This window comes from Lissotriton vulgaris, chromosome 6 (assembly GCF_964263255.1).
Source record: "Lissotriton vulgaris chromosome 6, aLisVul1.2, whole genome shotgun sequence".
NCBI classification, from domain to species: domain Eukaryota; kingdom Metazoa; phylum Chordata; class Amphibia; order Caudata; family Salamandridae; genus Lissotriton; species Lissotriton vulgaris.
In genome coordinates this window covers 1,565,116,553-1,565,133,604 of record NC_141694.1, presented here as the reverse complement: position 1 = coordinate 1,565,133,604, position 17,052 = coordinate 1,565,116,553, and the positions used below count along the sequence as shown (strand labels likewise).

General features: G+C 45.3%; 1 protein-coding gene across 1 annotated transcript in view; it reads left to right on the top strand.

The window, feature by feature from the left end:
• APLF (aprataxin and PNKP like factor) overlaps positions 1 to 17,052 on the top strand; it is a 675,440-nt gene that overhangs the window by 619,617 nt on the left and 38,771 nt on the right. Inside the window, exon 10 of the mRNA XM_086927733.1 lies at positions 13,835 to 13,876. Coding sequence (XP_086783859.1) covers positions 13,835 to 13,876 — 42 coding nt within the window. The remainder of the gene's footprint in view (positions 1 to 13,834; positions 13,877 to 17,052) is intronic.

Sequence of the window (17,052 nt, the reverse complement as noted above, 5' to 3'; positions counted from 1 at the left end):
TGTGGGTGGGTACTGAAGTTCTGTGCTAGTAATACTGTAAATCTGCTCTCCTCTTGTCGACCTCAGCAGGTGTGTGTTACCCCCCAACCATCATGTTTACCATGTGGTCCGATCTTCATACAATTATCATAACACGTATGTGCTCGTGAAAAAGAAGGTGAACGGCACAAGTGACAAGTGGAACAGCGGAGAACGGCCCTGGAAAAACAATAGTGTCAGTATTTACAAACATTTTTTTGGCTCAAAGTAATTTGTTACAAAGATTGAAGAGGTTGACAATTTGATGAACCATAGATTTGCGCCAAAGATTGCTCTGGAATGTCGACGACGTTTCAACCTGTAGTCAGTTCAGGTCATCTTCAGGGCCAGGTTACAATTTTATACCTGCTGAATGGGACGGTATTCCAAGTGAGAGGGAACACTAGTGGGTCCTTGAACTAGTGTGTGGAGGCAGGAGGGGAAAGGCACAGCCTGCTGGGATTCCCTGGGTCGCTCCTGAAGGATAAGAACACAGGGAGACAAGGAATAATTAAGGCATCCGATACGTTGAGTGAAGGCTGATCAGGATCAATGAATAGCTGCCGTTGTGTGGAGGACATCCGGTATCCATAAATCACAAGAGTCCAGGAGCTTGCATAATGAGTGGGACTTCTGGGGACTTGTGCGTAAGTCTAGGAAGAGTCTAGTTAGGTACACCACCAATAGGCTCAGACAAAGAATTTTTTAGAATCCGTGTCCACAAGCATTCTTCCAATTTCTTCTTTTATTTCAATAAGGTTTAAAACACGCTTGGGATGATAAAAACACAGCCGGCGCATTTCATCCTTTACAAAAGGACTTCTTCAGGGCTGTTGGTTTAACAAACATATGTACAAATATAACAATATACAACAATAGACATTGGACAGAAATGTAACATCATTCAGATCAAAAACAAGAAGGGGGGGAGATGGACAAGGAACAAGACCTTCTCCAGGACCACCAGTTTCAAAAAGATGGAGGGCATGAAGGAATAGAAAAGGATGTGGGTAGTGCTGTACAAGAACTAATCATTGTTAACCTCTCCAGTAAAAGTTTGTCAGAAGATGATCTGTCTGTACTAAGTAAGGGTCTAGGCTTTTGCCCAACCTAGTCAGGGAATGATGTTGATATTTTTGTTGTTCTGTTTAAATGTATCAGACTTTTAAAACTGAAAGACCATTTCTTGCGTAATCTGTTAATATGCACTAGAAATACAGAGGAATATATAGCACCATTACAAACTGTTTCAGATTTGAATGTTTTACAAACGATGATGTCCTTGCAATATGAAATGCTGGTCGATGTAAATATGATCAGAGCGGAGCTTGACATCACTGAAGATGTTGAGACAGACAGTGGCTTAAAAATCCGATCTAAGCATATCCCAAATTCCAGTGCATAGTTTTCACTTGCAGGGATTCTTTATAGTCTATTCGCTGGGCCTTCAAAAGTCCCCAAACCTCCAAGAGAGGAACCTTGGGCAACACACTGTAGTGGGGCTGAGACTTGCATTCGTACAGTGTTAAGTTAGCATTAGCTTATTAGAAGTTTAAACGCCATTTTACCTTTTGCTTTCTTTTGCACACGGCACACACATTAGTTATTGTTTAGCGTTAGGCTGAGAGTTTTTCTTAACATGAGAATAACTTGTTTTTCCACATTGCTAGACTTGCTTTGTAAGCTTAGTCTGTACATTGAGTGCCGAGGCATTCAAGGTTATATCAACACTGTTGCTTTTGTTCGAACTGATCTGTGCACGTTCTAGACATAACATATATGCAGCTGTGGACAGCTCAGATACTGGTGCCTTTAATAATACACTGTGTAGGCATGATTGAACACACTTGGAGAACATTTGTTTGCTGAGAGCTTTTGCTGAATTCGATGTGATTCACTCCTGCAGATCTTTGAGGTATGGGGTCGCCTATGCAAGCCTAAGAGACCTTTATTAGTTATAAAATAACCTACTAGCAAGGAAGGGTGAAATATAGGTATATATTTAACCTATTTCCATTTAGCATTATAACATGCTTTCTCCATTTGTATTTTATGGAATAGTAACTATGCTGACAATCTTATTTCTTATCATATGTCTGCTTGTATTAGCTGAAATGCTGCACCTGAGATCAGAGCGTTAAAATAAACATTTTAAACTTGCTTGTGTCTCCCTTTACTCCCTGTTCTGGACTGGTTTGAGAGCATAACGAAAGAGTCCTCATGTTTCCCACCTTACCTGAGGTATTCTAAGTCGCATGTTCTGGGTTGTCTAATCATTTGTGACTTTGCTATAGGACGAAGAGCTAATGGGACACTGATGCTAGTCTGATAGGGGATGTTGGGTACTAAGGTGAGTTTTGGTACACCCTAATTTACTGAGGTCCTGAGTCTGTGCGCAGTTCTGTGACTGAGCAGAATCCCTGCAACAACACAGTGAGTTAATGTGAGAAAAAAGAGGTCTGCCTACTTGCCGCAGCTCATAGCAATCCATTTACCACTGATCTTAATGGATTTCCTAAATGTAGACACACCTCTTTCTGTCTTATGGATCTTTCTCCCTTCATCCGCAGGGAAGGAAATTCCACAGTAATCTTGAAGCCTCTTAGCCTTGCAGCTCAGCAAGAGTCCAGATTCCCTGGCACTTAGAGCAGCCGTCTGATTCCTGACATTCAGAGTTGAGTTATAGTGCCCTTTCCCCAGTCCTTGTAAGGCAGTTATGACTTCTCCAGCCTGCAGCAGACATGCTTCCATTTCCTCCTGCTCTAGTCATCTCTCGGCCTTGTGAATGGTGGTAGTTTTATATGGTTAGCTCAACAGGACATGACACGTTGTCTAGGCAAACCATGTTGCAATTCCTGCACATTTTCTTCCTTCTATTTTCAGCACTATGATCCAGTTCCTGTTTCCAGGGGCTGATTTTTCACAAAGGTAAACATATAATGTTTTTTCTCCAGTTGCACTAAATGACACAACGGAGCGCTCTCTGCTACTTACTCTCAAAGACAACCTTTCTCCCCTATCAGGTGAATGTAAATGTATGCTCTTTATAGGAAATCTGCAGAGCTCACTGGCAAAGACATGCAGAGCCAGTTTAATTCGGTGTTTTTGTTCTTCTGGGAAAGGGTTGGACCAGTCCCATGCGTTTTGGGAAATATTAAACCAGAGTTTCAAGCGTTTTAGGAGTGTTTCATCATCTACAGTGTTGAATGCCACAGGATTAGAGACACATTGTGATTTTGAGCTCTTATGGTTAGCACCTTTTCTCTGACGTTTATCACCGTTGTTTCAGTACCTCTTCGCAGACGGAATCCGTACACATATATACTTTAGGAATCTATTTCACTAATGTGTTTACAGCTTCATAATCTGAAATTAGTCCATATACTGGGTGTATGTAACTTCAAAAAGTGGCAAACGTGTGACCACCACGAAAAACATAAAATATGCTTACAATCCACTTCAGCGGTTTCAAGCAAACCGTATTGATTGATTGGACGTTAGTTCCGGAACCCATGCTCAGAAGCATGTTTTGCTAACCCTATGAAGCATTATACTTAGCTGTCATTCCCATTTTCGGTGTTGTTTAAATAATCACTAGTTGTAATAAATTGTTGCTGGGAGCACAACCGTCACTTTAATGAGTGCTGTGTACTTTTACGGTATTCCGAAACTGCAATAAAGAGAAGTTTTATAGACCAGAAGCTACACAGTATATAATACATTTATCATTTGTACGATTTATATATGGAGCAGTGTTCGGGCCTGGTTGGTCCTTTTCATAATCTTGTACACCTGTTTTCCAGATTGCACTGCCTTGCTGCAAGCAGCACTTTTTGCTGAAGTAATTTCCAAAATTAAAACATTGATGCCTAAAACCAATTGCCTCCAGTGAGCTGTAGAAGCAGCAAAAACTAGTTGGTGGGTTTTCACAAAACTCAAAAATCCCGTTCACGCTCAATGGTTTAATCTTCTCACGTGCCCCTGGCTGGTGCTGGTACACACAAAATAGCAAGCAGGAAGCATACTAAGCGAAGTTACAGTGTCCTCTTAAAGTATTTTGTTCTATTGCTTGCTGAACAGACCAATAGTAGCCAATGTTCTAATGACAAACCGCACCCTCCTCCATGTTTCTCAATTAATAATGTATTGGAGCACCAAAATAAGTCTCTCAATCATTGGGGTGATGGAGGGCTGTTACAGACGAACCTACCCTAGCCAATACAGCTGAGTGATCACAATCGAAAGTTCTCTATTAGAGACTTCTGTTGTGTAAACAAAAAACCCTTTAAAAAAATAAATAGAAATATACACATGCAGGTTTAGTGAAGCAAATAGGACTAAAACATTCATTAGAGTGTTTATCATAAACAATATATGTAGTATTGGTTAACAGGCCTGACCAACTGAGGCCACTAGACCCACACAAATCTAGTGATTCGTATTAGGATGAGGAGGACGAATGGTATAGAGTAGACTATTACTCTTACTGGAGCAAAGCTCCAGTCGAGGCATGACTGTATCTCAATCGACCTTCCCATTGTAGACTGGCGGCAGCTGTGCATTAGCCTCTTGGCAAAGAAATCAAACATTCATGATCCCTGCATCTAGATGAAAATGGCCTGATTGCTCAGATCCTAGCGGTCTCAAACAAATGTACCAAAATGCTCCCGAATTTAAACTAACTGAATCAAATATTGATTGCCCCAAAAAAACTGTCAGACATTATTGGTCATTTGCGACTAAAGCATGGATTTTGAGCCTCCTATGCATTTGATGTAGGGTCTTGGAGAAATATTGTCTTTCTTTCGCCCAAAGAAAACTCTTACATCTTTGGCAGACAAAGAGACCTGCTAACAGCTCTAGGGCATCAACTTGTTTTCTTTCTGCTGTAACCATAGCACGCTGTCAATATTCTGTGGGGCTATCTATTCCAGATAACACGCTCTTCTCTTAAAAGTTCCATCTGTTGAATGTCTCCAGTAACTTCTAAATTAAAAGTTAAAATATCATTGTACCATTGTAGCTGAGGTACATTGTGAGTGATGCTGATAGAATGTCCTCCAAACAAAATAGCAAATACTTAGAGACCTCATACAGTTGTATGGACTGTAAATCAATAGTAGACTGATGGCAAGGTACATTTTTGTAACTACTCTATTCCTGTAAACTATAATCTTTTTTATGCTACATATTGCCTGCAGTGGTAACAATAGCAATATTCTTTTAATAGCGGTCTTTACCTTGATACATTATCAGAAAGTCATCCACAAAAGCCATCATTTTGAACTTCTGGTACTTCATGTAACTTATAAGGACTTTTACAAACATGGTCTGTTGCAAGCCCAAATAGAAAGAAAATTAACTTGCATGTGTTGATTATTTTTAGAACTTAGTAGCTGGCATGTATCCTCTTAGAATAACCAGTTGTCTTGCTGCATACGGACACTGTTATCAAAGCCCTGGTCTAAAGAAGAGAAGAATCTATCTGCTAAACCTTTTCTTAGGTGCTAACAACTTCCCACTTGAGATGTATGTCACCTAAATTCCCTCAGGACTGTTCCTAACTGCAGCACTGTTGAATTTATGAATGTGTAGGCCCTAAGATTAATTTTTGAAAGGAGGCCATTCATTTAATGAATATATACACATATGCAGAGGCCCACAAAAATCAGTATATCCTGTTCCAAAGAATCTTTTGGCCGCGCCCCACCAGTGTGACTCACGAGGCTCGTCAGTGGGCGTGTCAGTGGAGGAGTGTGGCGCAGCTTGTGTGCAGAGGCTACACAAGGAGCAGGCAGGCTGCCGAGGCGTGCGCCGAGTGGTTCGAGCCAGTGCCAGTGCTGGAGCCTGAGTCAACCAGGGTGAGGCAGGAGCAGAGTGGAGCAGCGAGCAGAGAGCGGCGGATTCCGGTAAGGCCGCTAGGGCGGCACAAGCTCAAGTTCACGCAAGGGGGCTCAGGGGTGTAGGGGTCGACCGGGAGGAGGCAGCCTCGCGCACCGCCGCCCTCCTTTCGATCGGGTGTGCGGGCGGCTTCCATCCTGTCCCCCCCCCCCCCCCCCCCCCCCGAGACAGCGTGATGCAGCCACCTTATGCTGAGAGCTCACTGAGTTCTCTAGCTTGCTAGCTCCGCCGGTTGTGCTCCCTTGGTCCTCGAGGCATTCCGTGCTTTTGGCTTTTTGGGCGCTCCCTGACCTCCGGTCTGGTGCCGGTGGTGCCTTGTCTGTCCCGCAGCCGCCCCTCCATCTGCCGGCCGCGTATTTGACTTGCGAACTGGAGTTTGCCAGCCCTGGGGCTGCTCCCCTTGCACTTGTCCTGAGCCGGCTGCCCCCTGACCCCCTTGCCCGGCGCTCGTCTGCTTACCGCTGCCGGCCTACCCCGTCTCTAGGTCTTGAGGTGTGCTTGCCCTCTCTCAGGGGGCCGCAGTGCACGTAACCTCCAGTGTCCCAGGCCCTGAGCGACCTAGAGAGGAGTGGTGGGTCGGAGTGGTGTCTACGGGCACGGGCAGGAGAGGGTGGTGGTTTGGTTGGGCAGGATAAAGTGAGCAAGGGGGTGCCATCCGCTACAGATTGACATAGCCACACAGAGTGCAACGACGTATTTTTTGCCATCCCAGTCACTCCTGAAGAGTGAACCTAGAAAACCGTCCTCCAACAATCCTGTTCCTGTACCAAAGCAGCAGCGGAGTCGGATCTGCGATCAGTCAAAAGAGCCCTAAGCCAAGACCACTGCAATGAGATCTGGAAAAGAAAGAAAGTACACTGCACCTAAGCGAAGGAAGTCCAAGCAACCAGACGCAGCTGGGGTACAAGTCCACGCCAAGCATACACTAAAATCTCAAAAACCCAAAAGCCTAACCCTTCGGGACTTTTTTAGAAAGACTCCATCAAAAACCGCGGAACTAATACAATCATTAGAGCAACACCGCAAACTTTGGAGGTAACCACTTCTACAATCTCGGACCATTCAGGGTTCGACCGCCAAGTATCAGCGCAAAATTGGGTATTTGAGACGATGCCAGCAAAAGAGCCGCCAGAGGTCTATATCTTTGGGTCTACTTGTACTAATCATAACAGGGAAAACACCCAAATTGTTCCTTTTCAACCAGGCAGGCACTTCACGTCCCTGGCAGATGACAATAGGCTCGCCCACCTACCGCAATTACAGCTGGAAGACATAATGTGCCCAATAGAGGCTTCCCCTGTGCCGCTGCAACTCTCACAACTTTCCGTCACTGGACCGGTGTCCTTGACCCCGTCTAAGCCATCTACGGGCCTTCCCCAGCCAATAACGACGGTGCAAATCCACGGGCAAGCTGGGCCTGTGCAATCCAATGGTAGTCACCCACTTTCAACCTCGTTAACTCCACCAATAACAAAAATACCAATAGCATCAATAGACTTGAGTCCTCTACACAAGTTATTCTCGCCTCCTGGCCAAACAAGGACTCCATGTCAAAGTCAATCAGCGCAGCTGGCAGCAAACGACCAACCCATGTCGGATTTGTCCCTCTTCTTTAAGACCACCCCAAGTTCCCCAAGCCTGAGCTTCACTCCGAATGAAAAACCTAATACAGAAGAGTACACTACGACTAGTGTCTGGCCACAATTATTACAGACCCTCCAACAAACTGTGACCGCACTCAACTACTATTCAGTAAAACTAGAGGTGCAGGTAGACTTACTAAATACCCTGGCACTTTTCACGTCAGGGATTGACGGCAAATTAGACAAATTGAACTTGCTAATTTTAAGGGCGCAAGCATCTGCGAACTTTGTCCAACCAACGTGCTGCTGCTCCCCAATCATTGACTCCCTCTCCCTGCTTCCAGATTGCCTTTCCACCGTCATCAGGGAAGTTAAGCAGCTGAGGGGAGGAAACGTGTTAGCCAAACCGCAACTCCCCAAACATCAAGAACTGGAAACTTTGGAAACAAAAATACAAAAACAAAGGAAGAAGAAGTGGACATTACAGGAACAATTAACCGCCCTCCATCGATGAACGGTCACCCTCAGAGTGTTTCAATAAAACCAACTCTGACGGTTGAAAACGGCCTCCTCCCGTCACCAACTGGGCCAACAATCCAGCATGCCCTATTTGAGGATGGGCGAAACAACAGCTTTGCTTCTTTGCCCGCTCCATCAGTCCCCCCCCCCCGGGCCTATCCCTCCTTGCAGCAAGAGAGAGCGCAAACGTCAACGCAAAGCCAGGAACAAACTCAGGGCTAATTCCAACTTGGCCCATCAGGATCTCTTTCCCATTTTTTCGATAGCCGAAAATAAAAAATCTTCTATAGAAACCAGCACAGTGGAACCAACGATAAATCCAACAATAACCCCGAATGGAGCCGCACCGGATTTACCCACTCAAGAACTAGCGAGGAGTCCTCAGAGTCAAAGAACACTAACAATTGCCCCGGCATCAATAGCAGAGGGCAGCGATCCCGCAATAAGCACAAGGGTGAGCCCAGCCAGGTCAAGCAACACCGGGCACGAGACAGCGGCAGGAAAATTTCGGCCTTTAACGGCTCTCCCTGTTTCTGGGAACGAAAACACAACGCTAAAACTAAGTTTTACTAAAACTATCTGTAATGACACAGCTACCCGGATCAGTCACACTTCACAATTAAAACGGGTCCCCCTCCGACCACCACAGCAGTTACATAAAAACAGATCACATACAACAATCGAAAAACCGGTCTTCAGACCCACAAGTGCACCAGAGCCGCGAAGCGATGACCTATCGTGTCATCGGATTTTACTAGCCCCTGAATACAAATCCAAGGGGCGGCACAATATTCTTAACAGATCAAATCTGTTGAAATTAGTGGAAGGCATACCGGGGCTAGCAGGTCTGGACACGAACAGCATTGAATCCATTGAATTCCTTCCTCCACAAGGAAACCAACCCTCTGAGGTCACCGTTGTAACTTTTGTACAGATAGGCTGGGTAGGAGCCTTTCTCGAACACAAGGCCATACGGCGGAACTGGGGAATTAGAGTGTACCCTTATTCAATGCCAGGGTATCCAATCACGCTGCTATCCAGAGCGACCACACCCAGCAAGTCGGCCCCCACCAAAAACACAGAGCATGGGAGGCCGTTCTCTGTTTTAAAAAATGCCTCACGGTCGGATACAGAACTTAAATGTCCCGAAATAGCGGCGAGAAACGAAGAACTAGACCACGTCTGGGGATGGCTGCCAGCAGTATTGTCCTCAAAACACCCAAACTGACCATGGGCAGTTGGGACACCCGCAGAAACACACAATGCATCCAAATCACTCCTCCCGGCAGGGGCACCACAGCACAATGAGGATAATAGCAAAGGGGAGCTACTCTTTTCACTGTGCTCATGGAGTATCAGCGGCCTACATCAAAAAACCTTAAACAAAGACACCATGGCTTTCCTGGGGGAACACGTGGCAATTGCCCTACAGGAAACCTGGGAACCAGAGGGCCGCCCTATAGAAGGATTTATCGAATATCGGAAACCGGCACTTAGGGACAGCCGCTTCGGCCACCCCAAAGGCGGGCTGTCCACATACATATCCAATAACCTAAAAGCCGAATTCAGTCAATTTTACTTGAAAGAAGACTGGCTACTGGGGGTCAAAATTAATCTGCGGAGCAGACAGCGATTGCTCTTACTTATAAATGTGTACATTAACCCCAACACCTGCACAAAAAAACACCACCTGCCCAGACTCTGCCAAATTATGAATGATATAGCTACAGAATATCCTAATTCGGACCGCATTATCACAGGGGACTTTAACACAAACCTATTTCAGGGGAACACAGCAGACTCAGAAAGACCCAACATGACCAGCATTATTGAGGCTGTTCCCCAATCCAAACCTCCTGTGCAAGTTTCCAATATATTAGGCGAGGTCACAGTGATGAGACTCTACAACGCAGGCTACCTGGTGGTGAATGGAAGATCGGCCAGCGACTCCCCTGCAAACTGGACCTGGTCAAATGGAAGAACAAAGTCCTACCTGGACCAGTTAGAAATTAACATGAAAAAAACCATGATTGTCCCGTTTGGCAAAAAACGCTACAGCGGTGGAGGCTGGTCAATAGATAAAGAAAGCCTCTCATTCGGTCAATCTTACAAATACTTAGGGGTCCATTTGGACTCCAGGGGCAGTTTCACCAAACAGAACACTGTGATTGCAGCCACGGCTACAGCTTTATTGGTATCCTTGGCTAAGCTATCGAGGAGACTCTCAGGCCCCACTGTCTTCCCCTTACTGGAGGTGCTTAGAGCAAAGATCGGGCCCACACTTTCGTATGGCATAGAGATGTTTAAGGGTAAAATGAACAATACCTTAAATAAACTTACAACTAAACTCTACAAGTAATTGCTTCACTTGCCGAGTTCTTCCTCGCCAGCACAGGTCAGACTAGAGCTGGACTTAATTAATTATGAAGCCTCCAATGTTGGCTCATATCTTAAGCTGATCCACAAATTAAGACAGGCAGAAGCAGGTACCCTGGAATTCCTAGTCTGGAAGGAAATCAGTGTGAACAACCCGGGGGGATCATTTGGCCGCCTCCTAAATGACTACATTCAACAAATATCTGCTGTGGATCTCTGGGCTCTTAATCCAAGCCAGACTGTCTTTAAAAACACAATTAAAAAAGGTATAAGATTGAAATCCCTGATCGTGGACAAAGCTCTTCTTGCAAAACGCAGTCATGCTTGGGCAGTAGCCAACTCTTATAAACGATTATCCCCGGCCAATTACCTTTCGACAACATTTTCTCATCATCTAAAGCGATGCTTGATCGCCCTTAGATTGGGAGACTGGCGTTTCCTTCAAAATCTCCCAGTATGGTGTCGAAAAAGGGACGATCTAATGTGCAGAGGGTGTGGGGCAGCAAATGAAACTATTCTGCACGTGCTTTGTACATGCCCTTTCTTTATCCTTCAACGCAGACGCCTTCTCAGGCCAGAATGGAATAGGCTGGGAGTTCGGACTTGTAGGCACGCCCTTATTGCTGCTCTGTCTCTAGAGAACACTGTTTTAAATATAAAATTGGCCAAATTCGTTCAGCAAGTTTACAGTATTTTAGAAAAATTGGAAACGGCTAAGGCTTCGCTGATAACTGTGTAGAATGATATGTACTTTAACTTCATCTGCATTGTCCGGGAGTGTTAATTTTTGAATTGACACGTCGCAGTAAGCACTGATAAGAAGGCCAAATTTTATTTTGTTTTTTTCTATTCTTTTAATCTGTAAAACTGTACTTAATGTGTTGGAAGAATCTTTTAAAGATATGTTTTTATATATCTAAATAAAGAAATTATTATTATTATTTTTGTTCCAAAGGCAATAATCAGATCAGTATCTGATCTGGTTATTCAAGTCCATTTCACGTTTTCTTTTCTCTTTATTTCTTCATTCCTTTCTTCTCAATGTAGTATAAAAAACACTGGCAGCTGACACGTGTTTCGTCGTATGGACTTTTCAAGGCCGAAGAGATATGGAACAAAGACCGGCAGGTCTGGACATAATGAGCCAGCAAATATAGCGAAAAAGAATAAGAAAAGAAAACGTGAAATGGACTTCCTGTAATTACTGATTTGGTTATTGCCATCGACCGCCAGACTCGTGGGGTGCGGCAGAGGCGGTTTCCTCAACACCCTATTACAATATGGGCATGGGACCGCTGCAGTCACCAGGGAACAGCCGGTCCCTGCCGGTGTTGCGACTGTGATGAGGCAGTATTATATGCTTGGGGGGGACTTCTGCGGTCCTGCCAAGCATATTACATGCTTACTCTCTGCCATGGTTTTCATGACGATTCCACCACCATGAAAGCCATGGCAGAGCGGAAACAAAGGGTGCCTCATGCCGTGTAAATACACACAGGGGGATAAATCATGACCCTCCCCCGTGTGCATGCACACCAGGTTTTTGGCGTGGCCATATTCAGGACACCATGGAAAGTTCAAAAACAAAGCCCGCCAGAGAGGAGGAAACTCCCAATCTGGCGGTCGGTCTGATCACAGCTTTGGCGGTGCGGCTGCATGGCAGACCCGGTGCCACACCGCCAAAGTAGTAATTGGACCCTTGGTAATGCCGGGAATCGATTGCGCCTCATTATTTCCAGTTTAACACCTAAATATAGCAATAAGCAGTCGCAGCCGGACTGTCTCGCTGGTGCGGGGGCGTCACGTGGGGAGAGGAGGGTTGCGCGGGGGATTTAATTCAACAATTTAAAAAAATAGACTTACCTTTCCCCCGGCTGGATCCTGCGCCTTATCGGCTGCTGCTCCCGCTCTTCTGCCAGACCAGGAAGCAGGCAGTCAGGCTCCCTCAACTAAGTCAATCACAACTCAGTTAGCAGCGTTGTGGTTGGTGGGGGCTTATGGGGAGCCTGCATGGAGGAGATCAGAGTGCGCATGACTGGTTTGAGAGGCCCCAGCCCAACCACTCATTGTGCCCTTTGAGTGGGCAACCCACTCCTCCCCTGCCCTGGCTGCTCACAGAGCAGCCCCACTTACAACCAAACATAGAACGGTAATACCTGAAAGTTTGCACACCATTTTTTGGGGTTAAAATCAGCAAATTATGTAGCAGATGATGGATTATTTGGTAAGTGTGGCAAATCTTTAATTATACAAAATACACTGCAGCCACACAACCACATAATTCCTTTGATCCTGCTTATATTTAAAATGCCTCCTTAATTTGAATTGCACACTATGCAGTGCTTAACCATAAAATCAAATGTTAAATGTAGCAGCGATTTTTGTTTTCAGATTCCGCTCACCCTGAGTTCAGGCTTTTTTTTCCTAGTCATAGCTGTCTTCGAGATGGTGCTCAAAAAGTATTTTCGACGTGTTTGAATATAATGTGCAAAAGGATTGGGTTTCCTTGAGGTCTCGTAAGTTAGGAGAGAGTGACAAGGTATTCATGTCGGTGTTCCTTCAGGATGCGGGTTTGGCCCTTTCAGAAGGGTCGTTTCCCCCATCTGCCGCCTCCTACACACCAAAGTGTGTCAAACTTGAATTTTTGTCCATTTTACTGAAAATGAACAGCTCCAGATTATGATTGGCTGGTCAGGTGCACTTGCGGAAAAATTCTGCTTCTGTATTTTTCGGTTTAACTTTCGCAAATATTGGAGTTGTTTTTATGTGTGTTATTGGTGTTATGACCATTACTGACTTTTGTTGGGTTTCTTTCCAAATGTCTCTGTATTGAATGGGTCAATATATGCAACAATGTCGCACATACAGTCTACCGTGTAACCTCAAGATCACTAAAAACCGGAAATGTTTTAAATGAAATTGTCCTTCATCTTAAAAGAAGTAATATAGTCAGTAACAAGTTTGCTTTATGTGGTTGAACATTACATACGGTAGGTTTTAATCACGGAAATCGTGTGTATGTGATTAAATTTGAGAACCAACCTTTTCAAAACAAGAACGTTTTTCGACATATTGATTTTCTTATCGTTTCTTTTCTTTTTATCCTTTTGTTACTATAGTGAATATAATGCGAGTTTGAAGTCTATATTTTTGGTAAATATTTTATTTGAAATATTTAGTTTGAAAAATTTAAACTATCATTAAAAACCTTTATTTTTTAAGAGCCACTCGAAATGTTGTGATTAATTAATTACCAAGCAATTTCCTTCAACATCCAAACTATATATACTCCTTGTGGATGGGGTTTCCATTCCATTTAGATCATTGGCTTTCTTGACATTACAGCTCATAGAGACTCTATTTGATATACTGTTTCCCTCAGTGTCCACAGACTAAATTAGCCTCAACTTTAATAACAAAACATTTTGGTCTTTCAGAACGTGAATCAGAACGGCCAAAACGAAAGACTTCAAAGAAAGGTAAGACTGAACTACTTTTATTGAAGCCAGTGTTTTTAAACGACTAAGTATCTGTGTTCTTTCTTAAATCTGATAACATTTTTTATGTCTAATTGTGTAGCGTCTAACATGTTCTTTGTACATTGAGCTTAAAATGTATTCACAACAAAATCAGGCATTCCCTAGAACTCATCTAGCATAAAAGTGTTTAATTTAGAAGTTAAAGTTTGGCCTCATATATTGGGCTCATGGTTAGATTATACTGTCAAATGAGGAGTGGCTATTAATAGACTATAGGAACTGAACAGTTAGCAGTTGTAAGGAAATTATCAGGATTAGTAGAAAAATATATTTACCTAAATTTAGACACTTTTATTTCCAGTGTGATTGGAGGTCTTCAACGCACAAGAGTAATTAGAATATTTTTTCCAGATTTACCAGGATTTTAAATTAGGGGCCTTAAAGCATCAGGTTAACGGAATCTTTAAAAAAAAAATATCCCCATCCATGCCTATGGTTGTCAAGCCGCCTGACTTAAACTTATGTGCATTGTGGATGTTTCTCCACCTAACACTTCTCATATCTGATTCACATTTTTACTAACATACTTGGTAAAACCCCCTTCATGTGAGGCCGACCAAAGATGTGGGTAGTGACGATGTACCCTCATTGGTAGCATTTGGTGGCTTACATTTCAACATCCGATGCTAGGAAATGCCAAAGTGAAAACAAAAGTCAGCCCAAGCAGAAATGGTGAAACCAGCCCCACACTGCGGGATGTTCTGATTAGAATTGCTCCACTGGAGCATGGTTGTGCAATGGCCACCTATCCTATCCAGAAAGCAGCCACCTAGCCTGCATCCAACTGGGAAAATACCAGAGCGACAGAATGGCCTGTCCTGCCCTGATGATGGAACTTGCATAAATTCTGCTGAAGAAGTCTCCTCTACCAAAGTGGTTTCTCCCACATCAGAGATAGACACTCTGATGTAGAGAACAGAGCGACCATTGCAATAAGCATAAAATGCAGCACATTTTTAACACAATAAAAGGAATTATTCTCCATCAGATTAAATATGCACCATACCATACAAAAAGCAACCTTCACATCTAGATGCTCAAGCTGTTCCGAAGTGGTTCCTCCCACAATAGAAACATCCACTTTGATGTAGAAAATAGAGCTGTCATTGCAACAAGCATAAAAGACAGCACCTTTTTTTCAAAACCGTATTTATTGAGAGTTCAAGCAAGTATCAATACAGCTCTCCACAATCAGGAGGATACTGTCAACAGTATGCAGGTAATGGCATGACAATGAACCCAGATTTTAGGAGACAAACCCAATCCCACCCCTGCCCCACCCATCCCCAAAAATACCCCCCAACACCCTTCCCCAACTACTCACCCCTTATCCCACCCTAGCCCAGTGCACGTGTTCACAGAGTAGCAACATTAGATGGAAAGCAATGTAGGTGTCGGCCAACAACCTAAGGTACAGGGTCCACATCAGGAGGCAGTACATCATCAATGTCAATCGGGGGGTCAAGAGTAAGCCCCCTGTAGTCCGCCCACCATTTCCAAATTTTGTAGTGCTTTCGGGGACCCCTCTGGCTTCAAAGACAGGCAGCTCCAGCCCCATGAGAAAGTCCAATCCCGCCTTCCATGCGCCGAGTGGGGGGCACGTTCACTTTTCCAGGCCTGAGCCAGATCCCGCTTGGCCACCACTAGCCCCAATAGCAAAAGATGTCGCTTGTATATGTTGCCCCCAACGTTCTCCAGGACATGGAGGAGGCCCAGTCTAGGGGTACGGGGAAGGTCCCACCCCAACACCTCCGATAGGCAGTCCCAGACCCCAGCCCAGAATCTGGTCAATCTCCCACAAGACCACACTGTGTGGATCGCCGCCCCCTTCACCCTGTCAAGGAAGGCCCCCGGCACGAACACAGAATCCAAGTGTGAGAGGGAGCCATGCACTGCAGAAACATACGTGTACTCCCGCTTCCCAGCATGCAGATGCCTCCACACGTCCACCCATCCCAGTCCATCAATCATGGCATTCAACCGTGTAGGCGAGGCCACAGCCGCGACCCCTTGCCCCCTCTGCCTGTCTAAATTCATGTCCACCACATCATTCCAGTCACCTCCAATCACCGCCAGGGAATGGGGAAGCTCAGTCCACAAGGCAAACAGTTTCTCCGCTAGGGACCACTGCAGCGGGGGAGGGGCATACACACTGCCAAACACCACCGGTTCCACGCCAATCCTCCCCTGCACAAATACAAACCGACCCTGAGGATCGAGCCAGTGACGCTCATGAGTATAGGACAACCGCCTGTGGACAAGAATGGCCACCCCCCTCGAGCCCCTTGTAAACCCGGCATGAAACACTTGGTGGAAGCCAAACCGCTGCAGACTCAATGCTTTAGTACCCAACATGTGTGTTTCCTGAAGGAGGAGCACATCCACCAAATCCCTTTTCGCCCAGCGGAGCACAGCCCCCTGTTTGATCTTGTCCAGGAGCCCCCGGACATTCCAGCTCAGAATCCGCATAGAGGTACTAGGAAGTACCGGTCGTGGGGCATCAGCCATTGTCACGATGGGCACGTCTCTGCGACCCCCGGAACCCGACCCAGGTCCCCAACACCCCAATTGCAAATATATGAATCACGTGCACCTCACATAGAACAGTCCCGACCCCCACCACCCCCCTCGACCAGCCCCAACCCCCAAACAACCAAACACCCCCGCCCCCCCCCCCCACCCCTATACCTCAGAGAACAGTGAAGTATCTGTCGCGTCATGCGGTGCTTCAGGCCCAAAACATAGCGCCTAAAGCCAGCCATACCAATGGATCCCAACTAGTCCCCCCACTAACCAACAGGGCGCACCCCTAGAACCACCCCCAACCCCAACATGAGGAGGCAGCCCACAAATCGTGCCCGAACCCCCATCCCACAAGCATCAGGTCCATAAGCAAGGCACCAAACATATATACTAGCCCGCGAGGGCCCCATAAACTTGCCAAAACATAAGTCTATACTGCACCAGTTAATGTCCGTTCCACCATCCAAGTTCTGGCTGCCTCAATGGACAGCTACAGATCAAAGGCAATTAGCAGACGTCCATATCGTACGATGATCAGGATTCCTTGCTAGATTGGTCCGTGTCGGGCTGTGTGTCCTCCAAAAGGGGGTCTC